This window comes from Balaenoptera physalus (genome assembly GCF_965194825.1).
Source record: "Balaenoptera physalus genome assembly, chromosome: 10".
Classification (NCBI taxonomy): Eukaryota; Metazoa; Chordata; class Mammalia; order Artiodactyla; family Balaenopteridae; genus Balaenoptera; species Balaenoptera physalus.
In genome coordinates this window covers 59,938,678-59,959,965 of record NC_138889.1, presented here as the reverse complement: position 1 = coordinate 59,959,965, position 21,288 = coordinate 59,938,678, and the positions used below count along the sequence as shown (strand labels likewise).

The following is a 21,288-nucleotide window of genomic DNA, read 5'->3' as shown; positions in this document are numbered from 1 at the left end:
CCTGGAGGTGCCTCTGCCATCATGGAGTTAGCAGCTCTGCACTGGGCAGGGGCTGGGCTCAGCCAGCCTCTTAAGATTACCCTCTAACCACGAGTCTATGATTTTATGAAGTCAGGACTGTTGAGAAAAAGTGGCCACATGACGTAAAAAGGAGGCTGGCCCAGAGGCTGGCCATTATAAAAGCAGCAGTTGACTCCTCTGTGCTCAGCCGTTGCCATGACCTTTCTTGAAACCACCCCTGTCTCGTGAGCAGAGCCAGTTACTAGGCAGAATAAAGCCTTGCGGAGGCTCGGTGGTCTCTATGGAGACAGATGGTGAATATCATCATTCATTCATTCGCTCACTGTTCATTCAGCAAACACTTTAGAAGACATTATCTGTGGAAGACAATGGGCTGGAAGCTAGGGCTACAAAGATGAGCAGAAGGACAGGGTCCTCACCCTGGGGGAGCATAGTCTAGTGGGGGACACACACACACACACATATGAGCAGATGACACAGTACGTGTGCTAAGTTCCACGATGAAGAACACACAGGGAGCATCTTACCCAGCCTGGGAGGTGCGGGAAAGGCTTCCTGGAGCTGTCCCCTGAGCGGAGTCTTGAAGGATGAGTTAGCCAGGTGGAGAAGCAGGAGAAGGGCAATCTGAGCAGGTGGGGCAGCGTGGGTAAAGCATGGAGGTGAGAAGCAGCATGGTGCGCTGAGCAGACATAAGCTTCTGCAGGCCGAGAGAGGAACCCACGGATGGTTTAAAGCAGGGCGTGACATGGTCAGAGCTGCGTGTTCTAAAGATCCCTCTGGCAGCTTAAACCAGTACCAGTGGCAGTAATTTGTGTATCTCAGCATCTGAAGCTCCCTTGGCCCCAGGTAAGATGTCCGGGTTGAAATAGATATATACAATACCAAATTAACAAGAGACTGAGGGCCACTTATATGAGGACAAGGGACAGAGAGTTAAGCTCGGTTCCACTGTTTGAAATAAAATGCACAAGATGGCGGTCTCTGATCCAACACCTCCAGTGTCAGGTTTGGGCACCTGTTTTATCTTGGTATCTCTAGGACCAAGTATATTTCTTATGAATGAAAACAGTTGGATCATTCTATATTCAATAACCCAGTCAGTTAATTTAGCACCCAAAGGAGAAAACCTATATATTTGGCTGAGACAATCGGTCAATTCATTCAGGATGTTTGAGCTAGTTGTGTGTGAAAACCTGACCCAACTCTTACTTCCCCTCATTTGTATCTGATTCCCAAGATTTAAAGGGGATCCTAGGTTAGCCTGCAGTTTGCCCAAGCAGACAGGGCACCTCGAGGTGAGGATATAGCTTAGGAGTCCAACTCGTCTGAAACCTGACTCCCTTCAGGCCGGCCCCCTCCCTTGGGTGAAGGGGAGAAGCAGCCCAGGTGGAGCTGGCAGACACCCTCCTCTCTGAGCTTCCCTCTCCTGTCTGTCACCTGGTGCAAACACCTGTTCCACTACATCAGAAGGGCTCAGTGGGACTGCACAGAAAGAAAGGCTTTGTAAGCAATCAGTAGTTATAAATTCTTAGAATATTATTGCTTAGGTTTGTGGACTCAGGGTAATTCAGTAGCTGGGATTCTTTAAAAGTGTTCTTCTTGATCAGTGTTTGCCTCAATCAGCTTCATATATTGTCAGAGTAACTATCAGAAAGACAGAGAACACAGACCTTTCAAGTACTGTACAGGGAAGGCAGAGGGGCGTGCAATGAGCTCTATTTAGTGTCCACTATGGGTTCCCTATAGCCATCAAGTCACTTCATCCTCACTCCTCTCATATGAGGTGGGTATTAGTGTCCCCATTTTCAGAGGAGGACAGTCTGTGTTTAGTGAAAGACACAGACTGGCATAGCTGCCACCGACTTCCATCCACGAACCTGGTAAAGGCCTAAGGGCACCGCCACTGTTAACCCGTATTCACATGCTAAGGAAGAAAATATGTAAGGATGGCAGCTCTGTTATTACAGCTATTCTAGGGTGGTCTAGGTGTCATGAGGGTCGATGCATCAGTGGCAGTGGGATGGAGAGCTTTGGATCACGTGCCGGGTTCTGCACGAGGGGAAGCCAAGGAGGGTTGGTTCCATTGGCTTGAAACAGCTGCCTCTCCTGTCTCGGCTCAGCTGTCCCCGCCCTGTTGGCCTCAGGTGGGGCTGCTGTAGGGTCTCCCCTTAACTGTAGATGGTCCACGGTCTACATCCTGAAAGAAACTTTTTGTACCTGAGGTCCTGAAAATGTAAACTGCTCTAAGCATTTTAGCAGGGAGAGGGCCTTGAAACCACGACGACACCTAGAGGGAGTCCGCACGCAGAGGGCGTGCACTTGACACTCCCTGAATCTTTGGGAAGCAGGCTGTGCATTTTTAAACCCTAGTGGGAAAAAAAATATGAGGGAAGAACTTCACTAAGAACACAAACTTTAAGGAAGGATTAAACTACGCTTATAACGAATGTAGCAGTGGGGACCTATCTTAAAACTAGAGGCTGGTTTTAACTTCGTTTGCTGTTTCAGGGACGTGATGATAGTAATGGGTGGAGATTTGCCTCCTGGGCTTGGGCAGCATCAGGGAACACAGCGGACGCGAGGCTGAGGCTCCGGGTGAGCCTGACCACTGGGTGGTTCCCACCTTCCTGCTTCTCCGCTGCCCATTCTTGCCCTTCGATTCTGAGTGCGTCTCACCTTCTCCTCGGTTATTCTCAGTGCCTTCATACATGTGTGTTTTCTGTGTGTCTTCTCTCTTTGCCTCTCTTTCTACCTCTCCTGTCTTTTCATCTCTCTCAATCCCTAGTTTTGATCAAACAATTCTTAACTGATCAAAAGAGAGCTAAATAATATACTTTTATGTATGTTTTATTATTGGACAGTATTTTGCATTTTCTGCCTCATACAAAAGCAGGCAGGTGGGTGGAATGCTTTCTGTTCATCTGGAAAACAAATATATAGTGTTTTTTTCCACATACATGATCCTTGATTATTCCTACCACAGCTCCTACTCAAAGCCCAGATTTTGAGAACCAGCAACAGAATGAGTCCCAGCCTAGAGCTCCTAGCCTAGAGCGAGAGAGGACCTGTGGCTGGTGCCCGGCTTGAGGGTGAGGGTGAGAAGCACGATGGCAGGAGCATGCGCAGGTGGGGTACAGCTGGGGGTGTGAATGGAGACCCTGGTTAGTGACCCCCCCCCACCACCGACGGCACCAGGACGTCCACGGCACCCTGACCCTCCCAAGGACTGAGCTCACCTGGCATTGGGCTCCCACATCTCTGCTCCTGCAGCCCCTCTGCCTGGCATGACTGGCCGCCGCCCCCCGGCTCTGTTCACTTGGTCGCCACCTGCCCATCCACTGAGGTCCTCCCTGACCCACAGAATCTGCTAGAACAGACTCCTTCTTCATGTTTCACTGTGATTGGAGGTGGGGTCTCAGCCATCCTGGTTCTCTGCTCCAGGCACAATGCCTGGCACGTGAGAGGTATTCAATCAACACGCACTGGCAAAAGGAAGCGGGATCCCAAAGTATAGAATCTTTTGTCTCCCATTCCAGCAGAAGGATATCAAAGTGGGCACCCTTGGCCCTGGCTCTGAGGTGCCCACCCTTCTGCTCTCCTGCCTGTAGGCCTGCCCCTGCGTGCCCCACATACCCACATGCCACCCACTCTCCAAGGTTCCCCCCCGTGAAGACTACAGATTCCCCACTCCCGGTGGGAAGAATCCTGTCCTCCATCTGAGCTCCCAGCTCCCTGGCCTGTCGTTACCTTGTTTGGGCTCTCTTACGGCGGCTTCCACACCCCCGTGTTAGGCGCACACCCGACTGTCACGCCATCACCCACACAGTGAGCCAGCCCCTGAGCGTGGAGCCTCCACAGTGACCAGATTAAATAAGTGAAGGCATCTCTGCCATCTCTTGGGAGGAGAAAAACCAGAACAGACAGTCCTGCGGGTTGACGGGAAGAGGGTGGAGGTCGGGGGCTGGCCTCCCGCTGAGGCGAGGTGGTGCTGGCCACTCACCCCCAGCAACATGGGATCAGATCGTTACACTACCTTGTTGGCCACTGGGTCTCCTGGTCCATCGTCGCCTTTCCCAACACTTAGCTCTGACTGCTTGCAATTAGTATCTGAGAGGCAAGTATCTAAAAGAGTCAAGCTGCGTTATGGAGAACCCCAGAGAAACTGCAGGGCGCAGCTCAGCTCGTGGAGAGCGGCTCAGATGGCAAAAGTTGGTTCCTTCACCTACTCAGCTGGGCCTTACCAAGGAAATAAGATCAAGAAAGTGGTGTTCGTCTTTAGCATTTATTTATAATTGGAAAAACTGTTTGTTTGTTTTTCTGAGCAAGCACAGACCACAAGCACGTCACAATCAATTGGCTATACATGAATATTTTTGTCATTTTCTTACTAACAGCAGGAATGAAATAGCACCAAGAGAGGTGTGCGCTACACATACATAGACAATCTGTGGTACGCAACAAAACCCAGGCCACAAAATCGTAATTAGACGCTTCCGGTCTGCCTTGAGAGAGGCAAAGGCATAATGGGAGCACCAGCGGATAACAAAAAGCTTTAAGGACCCAACGCACAGCTTTAGGGATCATCTTTGCAGGTGAGTGAAGCAGAAGGTGAGAAAGCTTCAGTTCTAGCTCTTTTGTCAGGGGAGTTCAGGGAACCACAGGGAAGTGTACAAAAATGGGGCGAACAGGCATTTGAAGCTTGGCCACCTTCAGAAAGGCAACACTAAAACACTGCTTGTGAAACTGAAATCAGTTCCAGTCAGCGCGTTTGGGATGCAGAACGAGACCGGCTGAGTTTTATTTGTAAACAGTAGAAATCAAAGGAGGTTTCTTGCCAGTGAAGTGACACATTCAAGAGTCAAAGCGAACTACCAACAGGGTTTTCTCAGTTGGAGGCACTAAAAAGATGGGGAGACTAAAGGCCTGAAAAGACATCCTATAGGTCATATAAAGCGTCAGGTGGGGCAGGGAAGAAACTCAGTGCTTGGGGCCACAAGGTGGGTGGGAAACTCTACAATTTGGGCAACACAAACTTGAATCAGACACAGGGGTGAAGTCCTACGTATCCTGGTTGTGCTGTGGTGGAGACATTTATACACACTACCCACCACGGCTGGCCCCGTGTCGGGCACACAGGCATCCAATAAGCGAATGTTGAGTGAATGGTCCCCTGTGCGTCGTAAAGTTTGATTTACTTGATCTGCAAAAAATAGATGACTATTCCACGGAGAAATCCAAATCGTGGCTAACATCAACATGTCTGACGAATGCCAGATCTCAAGAGAACGAACATACGTTGGCAGAGTCTCTGGACAAAGTTAAGGTCATGCTGACCGAGCTCTCAGCATGAGATTATTGTTAAGATCAGCTAGCAAATACCTGAATCAGTACCGAGATCTACTCTAGCCCTTTCCAGCTAGGCATCAAAATCTGTGATTCATAAACACTGAAACTCACTAACGTTTTCTACCTTCCTCGGTACTTCTTCCTCACAGTTCCTTCCCTGGGACAGAAAGGAAGATGGCAGAAAGGCCTGGCCAAGCGCCTCATTTCTGCAGGTTCTGTCCTCTGAGGAAATAGGGCCTGCATAGCACAGGCTCAATTAATTTGCAAGAGACTTCTCAATCAGCCCAAAGGTGACAAATAAAATGGTGTAAATGGGGATTTTGCTGCCTGAACGGTCAGAAGATGAGAGAGCTTGTGGAGGCTCTATTTCCTCCAACTTGAAGGACCTAATGGGACTTTTGAGGTAGGGAACTGTGAGGACTTCACTCATCACCACTTTTATTACAAAAGAAAAGTACGCCTGAGCAGAGGCTGGTGTCACACAACAGCCCAGCGATTTCAGAATGCCGGCGACAGGAAGCACCCTGGGGACATGAGAAATAAAGAGTACTGAGCAACCTACACGCCGCCACGGGGTTTGCAAATGTAATTTTTCTGGTAGGTATGTGGGGTCTTTCCACAACTCCCTGACTAATGCCTACAACACAACTCTAGCACAACTAAGGTGGCACTGCCACTGGCAGCTTTGGCCACACAGACACGAGACACACAATACAGGGAGAGCTGCTTTTATTCAGAAATGAGGTCAAAAATGCTTGCTAATCACATAGCAGGGAACTTTCCTCGTCTTAGCCTAAGTCATAGAAATTTCCCATAACCTGAAATTCAGCATCTCCTGTCCTCTCCAAGGAACAGAGCAAGAAGAGTCCAGGCAGGAATAGTAAACATTGTCACAGTAGCCACTACATCTGCTTCCTGCTGTGTGTTTCTCAGAAGCCAGAAAGCCACATTCTAAATACACTATCCTTACACCTTGAACCTTCTTCCTGGTTCCTCTGTAACCAGTCACTTTGCAAAATCCGCAGCACTGGATAGGCGGAGAGTTAACAGGAAAACAATCTTCTCATTTTTGTCATCTTCCTATGATGTCTGGACTGTACCTACAGCACCTAACCTTTTTGCCCTGGCCTAGTTTTGGTCATCAGTGGCGCATCATTTACTTGGTATACAATTTAAAGCCCACTGATAGGAAACGAAATGCAGTCACGTGTTTCTAACAGAAGAGTCTATGAAAAAATTACTTAAACTTAACAGACACAACTCATTTTATTGACACGAAGGCCAGAATTTTTTTGTTTGCTTGTTAAGTATTTCCACAAATTTTGTCAATTGCCGAAGCCCAGGTCAAGCTTCTAGAGCGCATGAATTTTGGAAAAGAACACTTTTACCTAAAGTTCAAAATTGATAACTGGCACAGACCCTGGGGCGGAACAGGAGGAGGACGCCCTACGTTCATGTCTAAGCACCGCCAGGACGGTTCCCCTGTGGTCCCCGGGCCTCCCTCGGCGGGTATATTCTCCCCCGCCAGGAGGCACCGCCCTGCACACAGGCTCTGGCTGGTCCAGGGGCCCGTGGTGCAGACCTGGTCTAGAACTGCACGGGAGGCAGGCCGCCCAGTCTCTGAAACAGGATCCGTCTGTTCAAAGAAACCAAAGAGCTCCTAGGACACTCAGGACCCAGGCAGATGGGAAGCCTCTAATCAATTTTGTGGCCTTTTTTGTTGGTTAGTGAAAAAGAAAAAAGAAAAAGGAGAGAAGAAACAAGGGAAGTGCAGTGCATTACTCTTTAGCCTCAGCCAGCTTATTGTTCATCTCTGCGCTCTGCTCCTTGTCAGCAGGCGGGGCAGCGCTGGCGCCCTCCGCGCTCTTTTTCTTGGTGGCCCGGCCCAACACCACCTGCTTGTCTTTGGCCTTCCTCAGGGGCTTATGGCTCGCGGAGGTCTTTTTTGGTTTGGAACTCTGGAGACTAGGTTTCTCCACCTGCACGGAGAGACAGACAGACAGACGGCGAACAGAAACACAGAAGGGGAGGGAGTAGGAGGGCGAATTTAGAGAGAAGACGTGATTAGTGAAAGGATAACAGTTAACAGCACAGGACTCTGAGGAGCATGGCATGTAAAGCCTCTTCAGTGACGCTAGGCCATCCGGCGTCTCCCCTCTGAAGCCCCTGCTCAGCCGTTCCGGCCGCCCTCTCGCTGGCCACACTGGCCCCCGCTGCCAGCCCTCGCCCCGGGCCACGCCAGGTGGGCTGTGTTTTTTGAGGCGCTCCCTGCTGCCCCTCCCCGCGGGAGGGCTGTACCTCACCATCCTGCTCAACTCAGGCAGGCACGTGAGTGGCTTTAGGCAATGAAATGTGAGCAGAGGTGACGGGTCACCTCCAGACAGACGATCAAGAGTCACAGCCTGTGCTTCCCAATGTGCCCCTTTCCTCTGCCACAGAGAGGCTGCTCCTCACCCTGAATTCCAGACGGAAGAGGTGCCGACGAAGAGAGCTGCAGCCCACCCACGGTGGACCCATACTGGTAAGAAATAAACCTCTGCTGATGGAAGACACTGAGATTCTGGGCGGTTTACTACCACAGCAGGAGCCGGCCTTTCCTGCTTCTGAGCTCCTGTGGACAAACGTCCTCACTGAGAGGCTTGGGCGGGCAGTCTCGACCAGTGAGGCCTTCAGCACTGTCCAGCCATCCCCTCCTCCCCTCTGGTGGCTCCCCACACGGACTTCCCCAGAGCTGCTGTTCAAGCCCACTTCACTCTCCCCAAGCTACCTCCTGCTAGTTCTGCCCCCTCATTCCTGGAAGATGGTCTTTCCTTCTCTTTCTCAAGAACTCTGGGCCACTGGGTATGATCCCTCAATATGCCACCCTCCTCCCACCCACCTCTGGATTTACTTTCCCCAATCTTCCCTCCCTCCTCTACTTGAATCTTCTTTTGTCCAAAGTCAACCCCATGTCCTGGGTCCTACTTCATCTGTGGAAGGTGGGCAGAGATGATGTTGGGCCTCACAGGCTGGGTCATCCACTCAATGAAGTCTGGGGGTTTTCAGTCACCCCTGACCTGTAAATAAGGTAACCGATCGTCCTGGTTTGCCCAGGACTGCGGGCTTTCATGGAATATGGAATTTTCAATGCTTCATCTGGAGTAGTCCAGGCAAACTGGGTTGGGTAGTTGCCTTACCTGTAAACCAGTCCTGGGCCAAAGAGGAGACTCCACTTGACTGCAAGACTTTAAGGCAAAGCAGAGCAAAGGCTCTTAGGTTTTCAGACTTTTACTGCTATTATAGAGAGGAGAGCTGATATTTGCACAATTCCGTATGGCTTGACATCATAGAATAAGCTATGGCATGTATGATTCCTGCCGCAGCAGCAGAGTCTCCAACATGATTCTCCCTCTCATGGATGCATATTGCGATGCAAATAAGGCAAAGCTCTGTTGTCATTGGAAAATCCCTGAATCCATTGTAACTTACTTAGAAATGAAAATCATTCACAAACTGTTTATTATAGTACCAAATTACTTGGAACACATCTTGAAGCTGATGTGACAGGTGTATTGTGACAGACTGAGAATTGTTGCTGGCTGGAGGGAAAGGATAACAAAAGGCAGGTGATTTTTAGGGATTTGGGAGGTCAAGAAGTGTCCAGTGATTGGAGCTGAGGATGAGGCAGGGGCTGGGTGGGAAAGGAGTCAGGCAAGGAAACCTCCAAGGCTGGGTCAGCACTTCAGGGGCAAAAGCACAGTTATTTTATGACAAGGGGATTTAGGGCTCATGTGAGATTTTCTGCCATTTTTGGGGGGGTGGTTCTCAAAATCAGAAGCTAGCTCTCTGGAAACCTACCAGTCTTTAAGCTGTTTTCATTTTAGGTAATGTTCCTTTAAAAATTCACTTTGAATTTAGCAAAGGTCCCGGGTAAGAAGCCCCTCTGTCTCTGTGTGCTGTGAAGGAAAGGAGGGGCTTTAAAGAAGCCCTTGGGGGCGGGGCCAGAGTTGGCAGTACCCCCTTCCCCGCCCCCCAATCTCTGCTGCAGTTAACCCCTCCATGCCGGACAGTGCTGATGGGTCCCCAGAAGTTCAGTCTCACCTTTGGCGGTTCCTTGAAGGGCTCACTGTAGAGGCTGCGTATTCTTCTGCGATCAATGAACTTATTGTCAGCTGGGGTTGGCTTATTGGCCTCCCCTTTGAACTGGGAGCTGTAGCTGGTCTCATGAGCCATCTTATCATCTGGCGGCTTGTACTGGGGCTTGGCTTTTATGGGTTTCACAGGCTTGATGTCAGTCCATGCTCTGAATTCATTCCTGCAAATCAAAGAAAGCCTAAGTGATACAATACATCCTATATCCAGAAGCAGTGCTCTCGCACAGGGCGGCCAGCACAGCAGGTTCTCAGTTAGTGTTTGTCGTGCTGACTGATGTGTGGCTGAAGCGTGCACTCACTCTCTCCTCCTGCGTAAGGGTAAGTGTTCCTTCCTGCCTGGTCAAGGCAGGTTGTGACAACAGCAGGAGCACTTCAGAGAAAGAGCACGGGCTCCCAGCTCCCACTGTGTGACCATGGACAGGCAGTTCTCATCTTTAGGCCTCATTTTCACAATACCTAAAATGAGGCTGAAAAAACTCAACCCATTCAGTCATTTATGAGTTCAACACGTATGACCGAATGCTGCTGTGTGTGAGGTTAGAGAGCTGTGACTGTTAAATGAGACAATGTGTTGGACGTTGTGCCTGGTACGTTGTGGCCAGACGAAAAAGTGCCAGTTCTGATTGAGTTATTTGTAGTGAGGTGGATGGACCTAGAGACTGTCATACAGGGTGAAGTAAGTCAGAAAGAGAAAAACCAATACCGTATGCTAACACATATATATGGAATCTAAAAAAAAAAAAAAAAAAGGTTCTGAAGAACCTAGGGGCAGGACAGGAATAAAGACACAGACGTAGAGAATGGACTTGAGGACACGGGGAGGGGGAAGGGTAAGCTGGGACGAAGTGAGAGAGTAGCATGGACATATATACACTACCAAATGTAAAATAGATAGCTAGTGGGAAGCAGCTGCATAGCACAGGGAGATCAGCTCGGTGCTTTGTGACCACCTAGAGGGGTGGGATAGGGAGGGTGGGATAGGGAGGGTGGGAGGGAGACGCAAGAGGGAGGAGATATGGGGATATACGTATATGTATAACTGATTCACTTTGTTATACAGCAGAAACTAACACACCACTATAAAGCAAATATACTCCGATAAAGATGTTAAAAAAAAAAAAGAACTCTACAAAAATACACAACAACTAACCATCAAAAAAAAAAAAAAATGCCAGTTCTGTTCCTTCCCTTGTCATGATGAAGATGCTTTATAACCCTGAATCTTTAAAGTTAATACTTCTCTTCAATAGCAGAGGGCTTGCTTCTTGTGCTACCTGAACCTTAACAATCTCAATCACTTTAGATGAAAATCCTTATGAAATGTCTAAATGCCTGCAGATCATAAATAAGCAAAATGTACTGAACACAACCGGATGTCACCATGGGGACTTGTGTTGGGATACATGATGTGTAAGAGAGTCTTGGTGGGTTTGGTGTGAATGGCTATTGGTCCTTACCCTAAATGATCCCTATTTGGTGTTTTTTGAGTCAGTGTGTCAGTTTGCTTGTTCATAGCAATCTCTCTCCCGGTTTCTAATCAGCCATGTCTGATCTGTTACAGGACTGGAGAGTAGATGGTGACAGTGTTCAAAACAGGGTAAAATAAATGTCGCTGCTGATGTAGGCCACAGGGTCCATCCTGTTTGTTGAGTGCAAGACATTCAATACATAAGCTTTGTGGCTCTGAGGTTTTTATCAGGTCTTCCCTCATTTGGGGCCATGAGAAGCTGTGCTGTGGGAAAGGAAGAGCCAGTGTACAAATATCTGTGGAGTTAGGCTCTCCAGCACCCTCTCTCATCCTCATGGTAACTCCCAACTTCACGGCTCAGACATGAGTACCACAAACAACAGGCCATAGGGGACGGTAGAGAGAGCTCAGGCTGCCAAGGAGACACACGAATTCTAGCCCTAGCTCTGCCTCTAGGTAGATGCTAAGCAGGCCTCTCCCCTCTCTGAGCCTTAGTTTCCTCATCTGTCAAAAAAAGAATTGACCAGACAATGTCCTTATAATGTCCTTCAGGCTCTGAGGGTCTCTGAGTTGATAAAGCTGGTTTGGTAACACTAAACCATATCCTGGTCATTTGAGCTCCTGAGGGGCACTGGCTCATGTGTGAGCAGACTGACCACAGTTTCTTAAGAGATCCTCCCGAAGCTTTAGACTTGCCTTTCCAGTGCAGTTGGACCTCCTTCTAAATACCCCACCAACTCAAACTCAGCATCCCTAGAACCAAATCATCTTGTCTCCCCTGCCAAGTTGTCTTCTCTTCTTGGATACCCTCACTGCTCCATTGCACTCATTCATTCATTCATTTATTCATTCGTTTATAAAACATTTACTGAGTGCTTAAGGTCTGCCTGGCAGGATGAACTCAAGGCGTGGGAGAGGGAGGGACTGGAGTTTACTCCAGGACAGTAAGATAGGTTCCATGAAGGAGGAGGGAGTGGGGAGCACAGGGGAGGAGCTCCTGCACCAGCCCGGGAGTTGGGGGGTGGGTTCTGGAAGGAGTCACGGAGGTTGACAGGGAGCTGGCCGAACGTGGCGGGGCGGGTTTCCAGGCAGAATGGGGGGCATACAAAGAGGCTCACGAGAGGCCCGGCCCCCCAGGAGGACCTGCGGGCAGCTCGGGCGGCTGGGTTGAAGCTTGGTGGGGAAGGACAGGAGAGGCTGGGCAGGTCATGAAGGTGCTGCCAGCCACGCCAAGGGGATGGTCTGGAGCGTAACAAGGAGTTGCCATGGATGCATGGGGCCAGATTCTTCCTGGGGAAGAGAACTTTGGTAGCAGTGTGAATGGGGACAGAGGGGGAGGGGTGGAGTGGGAGGCCAGAGGGGATGTGCAGTGAGCCGGGAGGAAAGCGAAGGCCTGAACCAGGATCGTGGCAGTGGGGACGGAACACGGCACTGAGTCGAGGGAAATGGGCGGGACTCGAACATGGCTGAGCTGAGGGAGGCCAGGCTTGGAGAGATATTTGGGTTTGTGGGTGGGGACACTACCCCCTGAGCCGGGGAACCTGGGAAGAGAGGGGGTTTGGGAGGAGGGTTGAGACCCTCCTGATTCTGTTAATGGCAGCCACCCACTCGGCTTCAAGGTTGCTTTTTGATCCTCTCCTCCCCTCCTCCCCCCCCCACCCCGCCCCTGGCTTCGCCTCTGTAGCCTCAACCAGTTACCATGACCCGACTTCTGAGCCATTTTTGCTCTACACACAGACCCAGTGCTGGCCTGGGTTGCCTCTGGGGCTCGGGCCACATTACCTGCCTGAGGCGCCAGGACTCCCTTCCTTCCTCCCACCCTCAGGCCCTGATACTTGGCCTGTATCTCCCAGTAGCCAAAGCAATAACAACCTGCCTCCCAAAATACGATGGCAGAAACCTGGATTCTCTGCTCCCACCCCTGCCTGCCTGCCTGCTTGCAGAATGAGGGCTGAGATAGGTATACACTGGCCCTAAGCACTGATTCTGGGTCATTTCTCCCAGGCCAGCTTCTGCAGCTTTCTCTCTCTCTCTGCAGCGGCCCCTGTGGGCTGGCAAGTGTCTCTCTGTAAGCATTATCCATGGGACGTGTCCTTGTGGGGACAGCTTGGTCACCCTGGTCTTGAACAACTTTGGTACATCATCTTCACGTGGGATGTGTTAATGAGTCCCATAATAATTTCACTGTACTTAAAACAGGCTGTTAGGTTTAAACCCAAATTCTATTACCTAGAACTTTCTTTGAACTCTCCACAAAACCTTCCCCAGCCACATGGAACAATTAATCATATGTCATAAAAAAATTATGTACCATTCATTAGTCACCTCTTATAAGCTGGAAGGTTGTTTTTCTTTTGTATATTCTCTATAATCCTTACAACAACTTTGAAAGGAAGCAGTATTATTTCCCTTTTATGAAAGAGGGTCACCAAGGCTCAGAGAGGTTAAGCGGCTTGCATAAGGCCACGCAGCTGGCAAAGAGCAGAGCTGATTCTCAGCCCAGGTCAGTCAGGCTCCACAGCCCACATCCTTCCCACTGCACTCGGACAACATGCTGGAGCTGCAGCGTGCTGGCGGCCCTCACCGGAGGTGCTTGTGCAGGCTCTGGCCTGCTGTCTGCAATGCTGTGGAGGGTTTATACGACACAGACTGGACAGAGAATACCTGAACTCCCCCAGCCCTGAGATGCTCCTCCCAGAGCAGTATGGGCCACACTCTCAGGTCAGTCACGTCCAGTTCCTTTTGCCACGAGTTCATGGTCCCCTGTAACCATCAACTCCCCTTTCTGTGCAACCAGATTTCAGCTTGATCATTCATTCATTCATTTGTTTGGCATTTGCCAAAATCCAGCCATGGCCATGGCATGTGGCCCACAGAGGGGAGGAAGCCAAGGTTGAGGTCTCTACAGTTTAGTGAGTCAGGGTCTGTCCATGTGTGACCCTAAGAAAAGGCAGAATGAAGCAAATGGGACAGAGCTTAGAAGGATAGAGGGGAAAGGATGCTTTATTCTGTGGGGTGAAGTGGGGAAGGGGGCACTGAAGGATGCAGATAGAGAAGTGGGTGGCGGGAATCAGGCAGCAGTGAGGTATTTGGGGCAGGTTCACAGAGCAGCTAAACCGCAGCTCAGGGAGCTGGAGGGTGGGGCTCTTGGAGGGATGGCAAGGTGACCGGGTGGGCAGGAGCTAGGAGCAGGCTGTACAGAGCCTGGAATGCCATGCCTGGATGTTAGTGGGAGGGCTGGGGAGCCGCTGAACACTTCTGAGCGAGGCGGCTCTATTCCTATTCCTCCACTGACGGTGTCCTCCTCCTCTCAGACTGTCCCAATTTTAGTTATTCTTCAAGGCCCAGCTCAGGGCTCTCCTCTTCCAGGAAGCCCTCCTAGATTACTCAGCCCAAAGTCTCCCAGTTCTTGGCTCCTAGACCCTCTACTGTACTGTCCAACTTTGTGGTTACCTAGCAGTTTCACATTCTTTAATTCTTTCATGAGTCCATTTGTCTCTCTCAAGGGATAAGATATGTAACAGAAAATTCATGACAGGGGGCTTCCCTGGTGGCGCAGTGGTTGAGAATCTGCCTGCCAATGCAGGGGACACAGGTTTGAGCCCTGGTCTGGGAAGATCCCACATGCCACGGAGCAACTAGGCCCGTGAGCCACAACTACTGAGCCTGCGCGTCTGGAGCCTGTGCTCCTCAACAAGAGAGGCCGCGATAGTGAGAGGCCCGTGCACCGCGATGAAGAGTGGCCCCCGCTTGCCGCAACTAGAGAAAGCCCTCGCACAGAAACGAAGACCCGAGACAGCCAAAAATAAATAAATAAATAAATAAATAAATAAATATTTAAAAAAAAAAAAAAGGGAAGCATTTATTTACAGGGCCCATAAATATTCTTAAAAAAAAAAATTCATGACAGAACTCTCCTTCAAGTCCAATCTCATTTGCGTGGCTGCAGAGGGATATCCTTTAACTTACCCTGTGTCAGACTACAGGTTAGGGGCCTGGCTGGGCGAGGACCTCAGTCCCCACCTGCCCGCCAGGGCCCTTCCCTCCCCCTGGGCCATCATTCAGAGCCACACTCCATATTTTTCCTACATTCCTCTCAGGATTGAAGGGTTTGGCATTCAGTAGGCATTTACTAGAAACAGCTGTTATTTGATTTCCTTTCTGGTCAGCAACTGGCCCTCCTCCTCAGCCCTTCCTGCCTGCCCAGATGGTGCAGCGCTTGCTCCTTGGAGGCAAGAGAACATCTTATGCTTCTATCCGGTGCCCATCATGCTGAAATGATGATGGTCTCACAAACTTGTCTCCTGCCTTAGCCAGAGGCCCTTTTCACCAGGAACTGAGCTCCGTTTATCTGTGTTTCCCTGCTGCCCTGAATAGCATAGAGCAAAACATCCAAGAAACATTTGGAGAATCAAAGAAAATCAAGGGTCCTGTTCTACTACGGAGACTTGTGAAGGCTGCTCACACGTGGGGCTTCTATTATTGCTTAAACCACCCCCCTAAAACCCACAAGCCGCAAGTCAAGTCCCTGTCGGGAAGAGTTTCCCTTATGAAAGTAAACATGCCAAGTCACCCAAGCTTCCACAGAATCCATGCTCCCTAGATTGCCAGGAGGCACCTAGCGCCCCTTCTGAGTGAAGCTGCCTCAGGTGGGAAAGGGGCTGGCTGCGGGCAGCGGGAGCACGGAGAATCAGGACAGGGAAGGACAGGAAAACTTAACAAACACTTGCCCAGCACCTACTTGTTAAAAGGCTGAGCCCTTTAAGAATCTAACCCTACTTTAGCCTTTGAACACCCTGTGTGGTCACTGTTATTCACCCCATGCTGTGTGTGAGGAACTGAGCACGGAGAGGTGAAGGGACACCAAGCCAAGCCAGTACAAGCCAGTACGTGGTGAGGCAGTTACTGGACCGCAGTCTGCCTGACTCAAAGGCCTTGTTCTGTCCGCTTCTCCACACTTGGGGGTGGGTGTGGGTGTGTAACCCACCTCAAGCTCATAGCGACTCTGGATCCCGGCAGCGAACACAAAAAAGCACTGCCCTTCAGCCTGTCTGGTACACACCACAGTGAGGCTCCGGGCAAACTGGGAGGATCCGCAGGCTGCTGCGCTGGCCTCCCAGAGATGTTCCTCATGCCAGGCGTCTCCTGTATCGGGATGTAAGGAAGTCACGGGGATGGGACGATCCAACCACACTGCCAGGGCCCCCCTGTCCCCTAGATGGACCCCATCACTTGAGGCTTAGGGCATCACTGATGTCCTAATAATCCCTGCAGGGGCAGAGAACGGGTTTGGGACTATGATGTCCCTCTGTGGGTGAGTCAACTGCACAGAGAAGTGGCTCCACTGCTATGTTCAGGTCTGGGCATAAGGACTCCTTACAGGACTCCGCTGATGGCCCCTGTGTGCTGGGGAAACCTATGGAGGGGAGCCTGGGCCGGCCCCCGCGCCCCAGCCAGGGATGGCGGAGCCAGGCCCGGTGTGAGCCGTCTCGGTGTGTGGGGACTTGGTGGACAAGATGTTCCTGGGCTGCTCCCTCGGGACCTTCAAGTCACAGCATAGTCACGCTTAGAGCAGCTGCTGAAGTAGAGCTTTTGGATTGTGCTGACCAGGCAGAGTTTTTAAAGGAGTCAACAAATGCTCTACCTTCACCTCCTCCTGTCCAGCCCCTGTGCCCACCTCACCTGGGCCCTCAACACCTCCTCTCCCTGGACCACGGCATCAGGATCCTGGTCCCCATCTCCTCACTTGGACCCACCCAAGACATGCTGCAGGATAAATCTGCTCGGCTGTGAGCACACTCTCCCCTATGGGAACACCTTAGCAGTTCCCAGTGTCCTAAAGGACCAAGTCCCAGCGAAGGTCCCTCCTAGTTGTCACGTGTCACGATTCCTTAGGATGATAGGCAGAGCCCTGTGACTTGGCCCCAAGTGACCATTCCAGCCTCATTTCTCTGTCTTTATCAGTCGTCCACATCATCACTGAGTGAGCGTTTTCTGCGTGCCAGGCTCTCTGACTGCGTTGTCTTATGCTGTCCTCACAACGACACTGTGCCACGGGTACCGTCACCGACTCTGCCCAGGAGGACTCCACGCTGCCCTTCCCCAGACACAGGCTGCACTTTCCTGCTGTGCTGTTCCCCTTCCTGGCACGCTATTCCCTCCACGCCTCCAGTTGCTGAAGCATTACATGACCTTCCGTGCCAGGATCCAGTGCTCTCCCCTCCAGCGAGTCCCCAGGCCCACTGCTGAATCAGGCCTTCCTCCTCTGACCTTCATCTCTTGGTAGCACTCACTGTCCTCCAGCTTGTCCTAGGCCACCTGTGTAAATATCTTCCTTCCCTCCCAGGCTGTGCCCTTGTTGAAGGTCAGGACTGGCTTTCTGCATCTGTGTACTCCTCACTGTGCCCTGGAGAGGGATTCAGAATGCAGCCTCCGCCTCACTCCTGTGAACAGCTAAACAGGAAGTCCCGGGGCTGCCCAGCCAGGGAGGGGGCATCAAGTTGCTACACGAGCATCTCATGGCATATATACCACTTCTCACAGTATGTCCACAAATTCCTTGACATTCTTCCCTTAGGTGGAGTTTAATTCCCCGCCCCTTGAATGTGATTGGACTCAGTGACTTGCTTCCAACAAACAGAATATGGTGGAAGTGATGGTATGTAGCTCCCGAGACTGCACCACAAAGCCACTGTAGCCTCCTCCTTGCTCTCCCTCTCTTAGATCACTCAGCCTGGGGACAGCATGCTGTCACGTCACGAGGACACTCAAATAGCCCCTATGGAGAGGACCATGTGGCAAGGAACCGAGCCTCCTGCTAAAAGCCATATGAGTGAGCCGTCCTGGAAGTGGACCCTCAGCCCCAAGCAAGTGTTCAGGGGACCTCACGAGAGACCCTGAGCTAGAACTCCCCAGCTAAGCTGTTCCTGGATTTCTGACCCTCAGAAGCTGTCTGAGATCATTAACGTTTGTTGGCTTAAGCTGCTAAATTTTGGAGTAATCTGTTACATAGCAATAAATTCTAATACAGACCCCAATCAGAAATTATTCTTCCCATCGAAAGGAGTTTTAAAAACCCAGGGTTCAGGTCAGCAAGGCAGAGAGCACTGGTGTGAGCAGAGCCCAGGAAGTTCAAGTTCCCAGCAGAGCTGTGGCATCAAGTGAATAGAGACGGTCATCCCCGGGTTGTAAGGACCTGAGCGGGAACATTTTGCAGCCTTCACTAGAGGTAGCAAAGCCTCCTATGCAGCAAAGCTGGTTAAGAAATACGTGCCTGGGGGCCTGGTCACAAGCAGAAACAAAGAAACTCAGGCCCTCACAGGAGAAAATGATGCCTCAGCGCACACAGCACATGCCAGGGCTCAGGGAAGCACAGGCCGAGGGCAGGGAGGTGGGAACAAGCATAGAACCTGGGCCAGAAGAGAGACGGTGGTTCCCTGGCAAGAACACAGGCTCTGGAATAAAATAAACCTGGGTGCCATCTTGGCTCTAACCCTCCAGTCAGTCCCTCACTTGCTCTGAACTTCAGTGAGCTCATTTGGAAAGGATTTGCTCAAGGCCTGTTTCACAGGATTGACGTGGGGCTAAATGAGAATGTATTAGTTGCAGAAGACCTGAACATCAGAATTACCAAGTCTATGGTGGATAACTGTATCATAATGTGTTTGGTTTTCATTACAGAGTCACGTGCTCAAGAAGAATGACTGAACGTCTTCTTCATTGCAGTCACGAAGCTGGAAATGCAGTGTGAAAGCCAGATGCTGCTCCAGCCTCACTGACCTTGCAGTTAGTGGGAAGGTCTAAACAATTACACAGACATCAAATATCTGTCCAGCTATTGTTTTTTCTGACCACTGCAGTCAACAGTTTGGTGCCCAATGTGGACAAAATTTGGACAGAAGCTTCCAGTGGCAGGTTCATTTCTGAATGCATTTCACGTTAGACTTGAACAAAGTAGTGTTCAATGAATGCCTGATTAATTGAATCTCCAATACTGAGGGCCCACTATAAGCAGATGTTCACTCCTTAAGGCCTTGTCCTACTTAAGCACATTTTCTTGCAGTGACTCAAGGGGAGATATTGAAAGAGCAGTTACAGAGGGAGAGACTGAAGACAGGCGAGAGCTGGGTGATTGATGAAGCCAGGTCCCAGAAGAGGAAGGGGGGAGGCATCAGGAGAATGCAGAGAGGGTTTGGCCTTGGAGAGACGGTGTTGTAAAAGAAGAGAATAGAGGCTGGTCCTTCATTTCTCATTTGGAAAAGCCTGACATTTACAAGAAACAATGAAACAGAAGTATAGAAGGACAATTTTACTGCTGTGAAGAATATCTACATGTGTTAATTAGTACAAATCACCTCTTGACAGAAGTGGAGTCTTAGAATAATAGATTATTGCCAACTACAATCATATATAAATTCTACTTCTCTGCCCATAAGCCCCAGATATATTTATTATGTGTCTAAGTCCTTGGGAAAGATACTTCTTTCCCAATTCTCTTGACAACGAAATTTTCAACAACATTCCTCAACTGCTTTATGAAGGAAGAAAACCACACTTTTAAATCTTAATGGTTTAAAACCTTCCTGTAGATTTTCATCAGTAATTTATGTTGCCATGGAAACATTGTCTTTGTTCAAAAATCGTGTCCACACTTGTTATATTAAAGTGTTCTAGAAGACGGGAAGCAGGCTCCTTCTTGAACTCAGGTGGAAGCAGTCAGTGAATGCTGTCGGTTGCCAAGCTATTGTCAGGAGTTGGTTAAAGGAAGTAGGATTTGTAGATTGAAAAGAAAAGAACATCCCTGAGCCTGGTGGGGTGCAGGGGGCTTAGAGAGGCTTCTCCCTCCTTCTAGGGGGAGTGGATGATTGCTTCTTCCCGCCAGAGATGACTGGGTCAAGAAAGGAGCTTTATGATCTATGCATGTGTATGTACTGCACGCATCTTTCAGCTTCTTTTGTGTGAAAGGGAATCTTATAGAGAATGCCAACATTCTAATCATTTAGGATTGCTCTTCTTATCCATTAAAACCCAATAAACACATGCACACCATGTGTGAGATTTTTCTGAAATGAGGAAAGCACACAGTGGGCAAAAAAATTGTCAGTATATAAAGTTCGAAGCTTATCTAATGTGAACGGAGAATGAGAGGAAAAGAATCCTCCTTTCCCTTCCATGGAAAGATCTAGCATGGGCACCAGTTGGCAATGACAAGTGTCGGGACGTGGGTTCCCCTCATTAGGTAAATGGCTCATTCTGCAGGTAACTGCTGTCTCAGTCTGTCACGGGCTGCATGGGGCTCACAGGCCCCCGTGCACCTGGGAAACAGTGCCTCACACAGAGAAAGCCATGTGCACGATATATATGAGTATGATATATATGAATTATGAGTACAGATAGTTAAAAATGAAAACTGCTCAAAGTAGGAGTCAGTTTGATTCTACACAAATTAATTTAGGTTTCAGTATCTAGCAGACACTACGCTAGGAACTGTCGGGAAGAAAAAGGGTCCAAAATAAGAAACGTACAGTTGGCAGAGGTGGAGGATAAGAGTGGGGGAACGTGGTAGTTAAAGTAAGTACACATACAAATACACCTCACGTAGAAACGAGTAAGAGCTAGATGAGAGGTTATAAGAAAGTTACAGTTCCCCTTCCTTGCTTGCCAACCCCCACTTTCGCATTATTGTCTGCGTTTGTTATTCGCAGGAATGCAGGGGTTGTTGCGCTACAAGGCCATAGTTATCTGGTTGAGGCTGCTCTCTTCTGGATGGTTGGGTCCCCAAGGACCTGTGTCCATTACTTGCAGAAGGATGGTTCCTAAGACAGGAAATGGGAACCTTGAGAGTTGCCCTGAAAGGGGGGAAAGAGTGCTGCCTCCTGGGTAAACCTAGAATTCTGGGAGGACACTCCTATGAGATGATCTATAAAAAGTGCCAAGGACATTGTATGATACATCCAGTGAAGTGCTCAATACATCCAGGTTTCCTCATTCTTTGCTCTGTGTATAGGAGGGACTTGATAAATATTTTTTTAACAAATAAAGCTGGTGCTGAAGATAATATCATTTTATGACTTCTTGAGACCTATGCTAATTTACTCTTTAAAGTGTAGCTCCATTACAAGGAAATACTAGGAACAACTTCATGTCATTAAACTTGACAATATAGATGAAATGGACAAATTCTTAGAAAGATGCAAATCACAAAAGCTGACTCAAAAAAGAAATAGGAAATCTGAATAAATGTATATCAAGTAAAGAAACTGAATTAGTCATTTGAAATCTTTCCACAAAGAAAATCCAGCCCCTGGTGATCTTCTATCA

The 21,288-nt window shown here is 49.5% G+C and overlaps 1 protein-coding gene across 1 annotated transcript in view; it reads right to left on the bottom strand.

Moving 5' to 3' along the window:
• The window catches only part of MAP6 (microtubule associated protein 6), an 86,841-nt gene that overhangs the window by 18,929 nt on the left and 46,624 nt on the right, over positions 1–21,288 (bottom strand). The window contains exons 2-3 of the mRNA XM_082477824.1: positions 9,448–9,661; positions 7,150–7,346 (exon numbers count right to left, since the gene is read on the bottom strand). Of these exons, the coding sequence (XP_082333950.1) occupies positions 7,150–7,346; positions 9,448–9,661 (411 nt within the window). The remainder of the gene's footprint in view (positions 1–7,149; positions 7,347–9,447; positions 9,662–21,288) is intronic.